This window comes from Hordeum vulgare, chromosome 7H (genome assembly GCF_904849725.1).
Source record: "Hordeum vulgare subsp. vulgare chromosome 7H, MorexV3_pseudomolecules_assembly, whole genome shotgun sequence".
NCBI lineage: Eukaryota > Viridiplantae > Streptophyta > Magnoliopsida > Poales > Poaceae > Hordeum > Hordeum vulgare.
The window spans coordinates 488560958-488568260 of record NC_058524.1 but is presented as its reverse complement, the minus strand read 5'-3'; the positions used below and the strand labels follow the sequence as shown (position 1 = coordinate 488568260).

Sequence of the window (7303 nt, the reverse complement as noted above, 5' to 3'; positions counted from 1 at the left end):
TTATGTTTGTGGGAAACGGTCGCTTCTTTTACCGCCACAACTTGAACTCTCTGATTGATCGATTGATCGCGCCGGTGCCAATGCACAGCTTCGCACCATGAGACGTGCAAGTCCTTGACCCGTGTGCATGTACAGGAACACAAACATGTAAGTGAAAAATCGATCTAACTTCCAGAAATTCAAATACGAACACAAACATTTACGTTCACGAAAGGAAATTTTACATACATGCCTCATTTTTGCTGCGTACATCCGTTTTTGAAAAATCAACTGCTCAAGGGTCGATCACTCAATGCTCATTTACCGACTCTCTACAGCTGTTAATAAAGCAGAGCGAAACCCCAGACTCACCAAATTCGTTTGTTATAAGTACCAGTTCATCCACCCCCTATGTAGCTCCACCCCAGAAGGCAGGCTCTGATTGGAGGGTACACAACCTCCGTGTACCCATAGCCCATCGCTCTGTAGTGTCAGAAAAGCCGCGGTGGCTTCCACACCACGCCCCGCGCGGCCGCGCGGGAAGCCCCCGCGCCGCGTCCACCAAAAACCCCAGCGCCGCCACCCCTCCGCAATCTTAGCCCTCCACACCCAATCCGACGGCCTAAAAGACACTGAGCAGCATACACCGAACCCACCTAACCATTCAGCCAACCCGCTCCAGCTCACATCTCGACGCGATCGTACGGCTCGCGCCTCCCCCCGGTCCATGGACCGAGCGCAGTGACCTTTCCAACTGCTCTCCCCCACCCGCATCCCACGCCACCACGCCCAACAGAGGGGCACGCACAGGAGAGGGACGGACGGACGGGCGGACGTACAATACAAATCCACCACCCCGGCCTCTTGGCCTCCTTCGTCTTGCTCTTCCCCTCCCCCTTCTCCCCTCCCCTTCTCCGTAGGGTTTAGCGGCAGCAGGAGAGGAGAGGTCTCCGGATGGCGTCGTCCGACGACTGGATCGACGACGCGGCCGGCGGGGAGTGGACCACCGTCACCCGCTCCGGCCGGTCCGGCAGCCACGCCGGGCGCTCCCCCAACCCCAAGCCAGCCGCCCCCCGCTCCCCCAAGCCGGCCGCGCCGACGGTGGGCCAGGTCGGCGAGGGGCTGGCGGGGCTCGACGTCGAGGGCGCGGCCCGGACGGGGAGGCTGGACAAGTACGACATACCGGTGGAGGTGAGCGGGGACGGCGCGCCCGCGCCGGCCGACGGGTTCGACGGGTCCGGGCTCGCAGAGGCCGTGCTCCGGAACGTCGCGAGGTGCGGCTACGACAACCCCACGCCGGTGCAGCGCTACTCGATCCCGATAGTGCTGTCCGGGAGGGACCTCATGGCGTGCGCGCAGACGGGCTCAGGGAAGACGGCCGCGTTCTGCCTCCCGGTGGTGAGCGGGCTGGTGGCTGCAGAGGAAGGGCCAGGAGGCGGAGGGGGTCGCGGCGGCAGGGACGCGTACGACTACGACTACGGCCGCGCTGGGAGGCCACGCGCTCTCGTGCTCGCGCCCACCCGAGAGCTTGCAGCACAGGTATGGGGCTCGCCGTCTCTCTCTCTCTCTCATGCTTTGTGCGCGATCTCACGGATGCTCTGTTTTTGAAGATGCATTGTTCGTTGTTGTACCCCGTTTCGTTGTGTCGACGTCTAATAGATGCTTGTTCCCGTTCGCGCGCGCAAGAGTTAGCGTACATGTCGCCTTGCCGGTGTTGGCTCCTGTGTTGCTTTGCCGGTGCGCGCGCCGTAGGCGTAGGCAACGTGTGCGTGCCTGTGTTCGTGGTTTCGCCTGTGCGAGAGTGGCCATGCGTAGGCAACGCGTGCGTGCCTGTGTTCGTGGTTTCGCCTGTGCGAGAGTGTCTATACGAGGGTGTCTGGAGCGCGCGGGTGTTCGTCTTGTTCATGTCTCTCTGTAAACGCATTGTGCGGGCTCTGAGGCATCCCCGTCTGTTCCGCTGTGCAGCGGACCGTTGAAAGTGCAGGAAGCATGTCAAACTGTGTAAGCACCTTCGTCCCTGGGGGTTCGCATGGCTGATCTCGTCTTGGTAGATTTTTTCTTATGAAATATGTTGCGCTTGAGTTTTTGTAGATTATGTGTGTTGTTTTGCCTTTGCTCTGGAGTGCATAATTGTCTCTTTAATTTCTTATATGCCTGTTATATTATGCGAATTTGTTTAAATTATGTCGTTTGGTAGAACTTCGCATCAGTTCACCCCTTTCTGTTCATTCATTTACTTACTCTTTGCACATTGCATCGGTAGAATTTAGTCTGTTACGCAGTAAATCTGTATGCCTATTCATTAATTTCAGTGTCTTCAGTATGCTTGTACTTTTAAAATGATATGGATTCTCCTCAGCTACATTCTTGACCAAACTTCTTCTAGTAGTATTTTGGAGGTTCCAAATTAAAAGGATCTCTCACTTACTTATATGCAAATTTATCGAGACTTTCCTATATTGCATTAATTCTCATCTTGCACAATTGGCAAAATTTGGTAATTAATCTCAGGGCATTGTACTCAATTGTTCCTCATTGATGTCCGTGAGTGGAATTGTGTTGATCTGATTTACATGCAATTTCATCTTGTTGCTCGCCATCATGTGGACAACTCTTAGGTTCTTGCTTGCCTTCATATGTGTACTTTGTGTGTGATCTGGTAGCTACCTATATCTTAACATTTTCTTTTACCAGTTTTGACCTTTCTCAGTTAAGGTTCTGAATTAGCGAGGTATGGCTGGGTTTTCTTATTTCAGTGGGATGTAAAACTTGCATATGCACATTCTTTGGATGATGTAGAAGAATGTAAGTTACCAGCTGTTTTGTGATGTTACCCATCCTTGATGTGAAATGTATGTACACAATGCGTGTGATAGTAGTACTAGTATTGATTAGTTGCACGCCTTGGAAACAAATAAGCATTAGTTTCAGATATCCGGGGTTTCCTTTTTGTTCCATGGACTAGCTTCTCGTTTGGCCAGAAAGCAACATTTCTTTGTTAATCATGGATGCTTATGTCAAAGTTTTTCTTTGTTTATCCTAGTGTGTTAGCTTTTGGAATGATTTTCAGTTATATTGTTCTGCAATTCTGTCAATAAATAACAACTATGGTTGCATCTACTTTTATTTCTTGAAACTGGTTTTAGGGGAAGTTAGCTTTCATGTTCTAATCTTGTGAACAAAATCTGTGGTTTTACTACTTATCGACTCACTTTACTGTTGTGCATCATATTTTTTTAAGACTGTTTTAGGACTTTGTCGCTAATGATATCTCATTTTAGATTAATGACGAAGCAAAGAAGTTCGCTCACAAAACTGGACTCAATGTTAAGGTGGCCTATGGAGGCACTTCAATGGGTCAACAGGTGATTGTTGATTGTATGCTTCTCTTTTTTCACACTGCCTTTTTTCCATCTGTGATGGCTTCTCTCTAGCTTTCAAGTATCTCAGGCATGCAGAAATTAATTTAAATGTATAGTAGAAGAAAAGATAATTGAGAAGTTATATGCCACAATACGGTGACATACTTGATGTAGCGCTCAAAGGTGATATGGGTCTTTTGTTGCTTGAGTATGAAGTATTACATTGATGGATGCTTATCTCATCTGTGTTTTTTCCATTGCTTATCTTTTTGTTAGAAATGTTGGCATCGCTCATATAGCATACTGATTCTGTGCTTTCTTGTTTTGCAGCTACGTGATATAGAGAAAGGCGTCGATATTCTTGTTGCTACACCCGGGCGCCTTGTGGACATGATTGAAAGAGGAAAGATTTCTCTTGAGGCAATTAAGTACCTGATAATGGACGAGGCTGACAGAATGCTGGATATGGGGTTTGAGCCTCAGATAAGGAAGATTGTTGACGGGATGGGTATGCCACGAAAGTCTGTGAGACAAACTATGCTCTTTAGTGCAACCTTCCCACCGGAAATACAGGTAATGGATTATTTATGTACTATCTACTCCCTCTGTTCACTATTGTAAGATGTTCTAACTTTTTTTTCTGAATCGGATGTACATAGATGCATTTTAGTGTGTTTGTTCACTCATTCAGTCCGTTTGTAGTCCATATTGAAACATCCAATACATCTTATAATATTGAACGACGGGAGTATGTGTATCATGTAAAGTAGGATTAAGAGAGGAATAACTGAACGTTTTTATGTTTCTGTTTTCACAATAGCAGGATACTAACTCCTAAGTTCCTTCAGTGCTATAACATACTAGCAAAGTAGCAAGTACTCTCTCCGTACGGAATTAGTTGACGCTCAGATGGATGTATATAGGCGTATTTCAGTGCTAGGCACGTCCGTTTGAGCTTAACTATTTCTGGATGGAGGTTGTAGATGGCACTTAGGGAGTAGATTTTATAAGACAAATCAGTTAATTCATTGATGTGTTATTCCTCTCCATGGATGATTGCATTTTTATTAGCTTCGTGCTATCCAGTTGGAAATGGTTGAACTGATATACACTTGATTATGTCTGCTTAGATATAATTTGACAAGTATCCAACTTGCTTTACTTTGCTTTTGTTTCCAGAGACTGGCTTCAGACTTTTTGTCAAAGTACATATTTATCACTGTTGGGAGGGTGGGTTCAAGTACTGATCTAATTACGCAGCAAGTTGAGTTCGTCACTCACGACGAGAAAAGAACCTACCTGATAGATCTCTTACAGAAACAATCTTTCTCTTCATCTGATGGCAAGGTATTATTTGTTGATATCTTGGATGTAACAATTGGGTTTGCGCCCTACTTATTCTGTATGGTTTCTTCTCATGCTAGTTTTCTTGTTTGTGTAGCCTCAGCAGCCTCTAACACTGGTTTTCGTGGAGACAAAACGAGAAGCTGATTCATTGAGGTATTGGCTATACAACAAAGGTTTCCCTGCCACAGCGATCCATGGTGATAGAACGCAAGAGGTAAATACATATGTAGGAACTCTTCTGGCCTTGCCTAACTTCTTCCTTAGCAGCAATCTAAAACTGCAGTGGCTACATAAGTATTGAGGATATATCTAGCTTGAGCATATGTATGTCTCTGCCCATGCTTATGGCTCAGCTTGGAGTATCTCTGCTAAGATTTTAGCTAGTTTTATTTACCTCTTGTTTCCACTTGTTTCGTTTAGCTAAATAGAATAAGTGTTTTTATTAATCATAACAGCATCAATGATGACTGTACGTAGTTGCTCCAGACATGTGATTCACATTCTCTGGAAGAGGCAAAAAGTTTGCCTTGTATAGAAAATTTGTCAGACAGTATTTATATGCCAGAGTTGCACATGTAACCAAGACGTGCACACAGATTGCTGTAACCATGCAAATATATTATTTGTTACGCCCTCCGTTCCTAAATATAAGTCTTTGAGATTTCACTAAGGGACTATATACATAACAAAATGAGTGAATGTACATTCTAAAGTATACATCTGTATGTAGTCCCCTAGTGAAGCCTCTAAAAAGACTATGTTTAGGAACGGAGGGAGTACATGACACTTCTTTGGCATTTTATTAACAGTTGCTTGATCAGCCTATAGCAGTAAATATGTTGCACATTTTGTCTATACTGATATGTATATGCATGTTATCTGAAGGAGAGGGAAAGCGCACTGAGATCCTTCAAGTCTGGCTTGACCCCTATCATGGTCGCCACTGATGTTGTTGCGCGAGGCCTGGATGTCCCAAATGTTGCTCATGTCATCAACTATGATCTTCCGAAGAGCATAGAGGATTATGTCCACAGGATTGGAAGAACTGGTAGAGCTGGAAATGCTGGGAGCGCCACCGCCTTCTTCACTGAATCCAACCACCCCATAGCGAAGGGATTACTAGAACTGATGACTGAGGCAAAACAGAATGTTCCTACCTGGCTAGAGGACTACGCAGGCAAGCCATGCTATGGAGGGTCAAGCTTCGGTGGAAGAGGCCGAAGGTCCAATGGCGATGGTGGCAGCAGCTTTGGTGGCAGAGATTATCGCGGTGGTGGTGACTACTCTGGTGGCGGTGGCAGGAGCTACTCTGGTGGTGGTGGTGACCGCTATTCCGGTGGCGGCGGTGGTGACCGCTATTCCGGTGGCGGCGGTGGTGACCGCTATTCCGGTGGTGGTGGCCGTGACCGCTACTCTGGTGGCGGTGGCGGTGATCGCTTTTCCGGTGGCGGTGGCGGTGGTCGTGACCGATACTCTGGTGGCGGTGGCGGTGATCGCTATTCCGGTGGCGGTGGTGGTGACCGCTACTCCGGTTGTGGTGGTGGTGACCGCTATTCCGGTGGTGGCGATCGCTACTCCGGTGGCGGTGGTGGTGACCGCTACTCTGGGGGTGGTGGTGGTGATCGCTACTCCGGTGGCGGTGGCGGTGGCAGTGGCAGCTACTCTGGTGGTGGTGATCGCTACTCGGGTGGCGGTGGCGGTGACAGCAACTCTGGTGGTGGCAAAAGCTACTCTGGTGGTGGCGGTGGTGGTGGTGGTAGTGGCAGATACTCCAGTGGCGGAGGCTCCTCCAGGGCAAGCGACCCACCTCCGCGCTACTACCCCTCCCACCCCATGGGCACGTCAAACATCAGCGCCTCTGGCTGGGAGTAGCCGCGCAGCACCCTCACTTCTCTGTGGTGCACAGACCGTATATATTTACTACCTAAATTACGTAGCGGAACCAAATCGCGTGTGGCACACCTGATCTGAGCTCGGTGCCTGCTCGTCCTTTTTGCCTTGTCGATGGCTGTGTTATGTTGCACTGGGATAGGTTGCAAATGTTTTGCTGGGAAGATGGGATTTAACATGGATGTGGTGGTGATGATCAGACTCCACTTGGTGCTTAAAACTTGTTGGCTAAGTGGCAAATGACACTGCCGGTTTACCTTTTATGATTGACCCTTGCTCTATGTGTTTGCATCTGGAGTTTTGTTGGCTCACTGGCATTTCGTATGTGTTTATGCATGTTGAGGTGTGCTTATGCTGGAACGTCTAGTTGGCCTACATCGTTAGTCTTTTACTTTTTCTAAGGCCTTGTATAATGCAAGGTGCTTAAAGAAATAAATCAGATTTTTTTAAGCGTCAGTGCTTCAGTATCTTGATATATCCCCGACCTCTGCATTTGGACGATGCATGCAGTCATTTTATTAATTATTCTTGAAAACTTTACAAAGCAATACATCAGTAAACCTGAAACCACTATCTTGACAACACATGCCTCTACTCCTATCCCCATGATGAAGGTGTGCCGAATGTTCGAGCCTAATACCAAATAGACATCGCACAAAACCCTAACATCTAAAGCCGGATGCCCCAGCCTAGCCACGTACCGGGATTGGGTCCAAACCGGTTCG

At 47.7% G+C, this 7303-nt stretch overlaps 1 protein-coding gene across 1 annotated transcript; it reads left to right on the top strand.

Moving 5' to 3' along the window:
* Nucleotides 1-801: 801 nt before the first annotated feature.
* LOC123407809 (DEAD-box ATP-dependent RNA helicase 52A-like) lies at nt 802-6859 on the top strand. The gene is made up of 6 exons (XM_045101036.1): nt 802-1518; nt 3261-3344; nt 3672-3914; nt 4521-4688; nt 4783-4902; nt 5574-6859. Exons 1-6 carry the CDS (start codon nt 934-936, stop codon nt 6558-6560), a joined length of 2187 nt encoding a protein of 728 aa, XP_044956971.1. The 5' UTR covers nt 802-933; the 3' UTR covers nt 6561-6859.
* Nucleotides 6860-7303: the final 444 nt, after the last annotated feature.

Bases quoted from the DNA above. Each gene is read 5' to 3' on its own strand.
- LOC123407809 (XM_045101036.1), top strand. From the start codon at position 934: ATGGCGTCGTCCGACGACTGGATCGACGACGCGGCCGGCGGGGAGTGG. The intron at 4,689-4,782 runs GTATTATTTGTT...TTGTTTGTGTAG, and splicing joins TCTCTTCATCTGATGGCAAG to CCTCAGCAGCCTCTAACACT. The intron at 4,903-5,573 runs GTAAATACATAT...TGTTATCTGAAG, and splicing joins ATGGTGATAGAACGCAAGAG to GAGAGGGAAAGCGCACTGAG.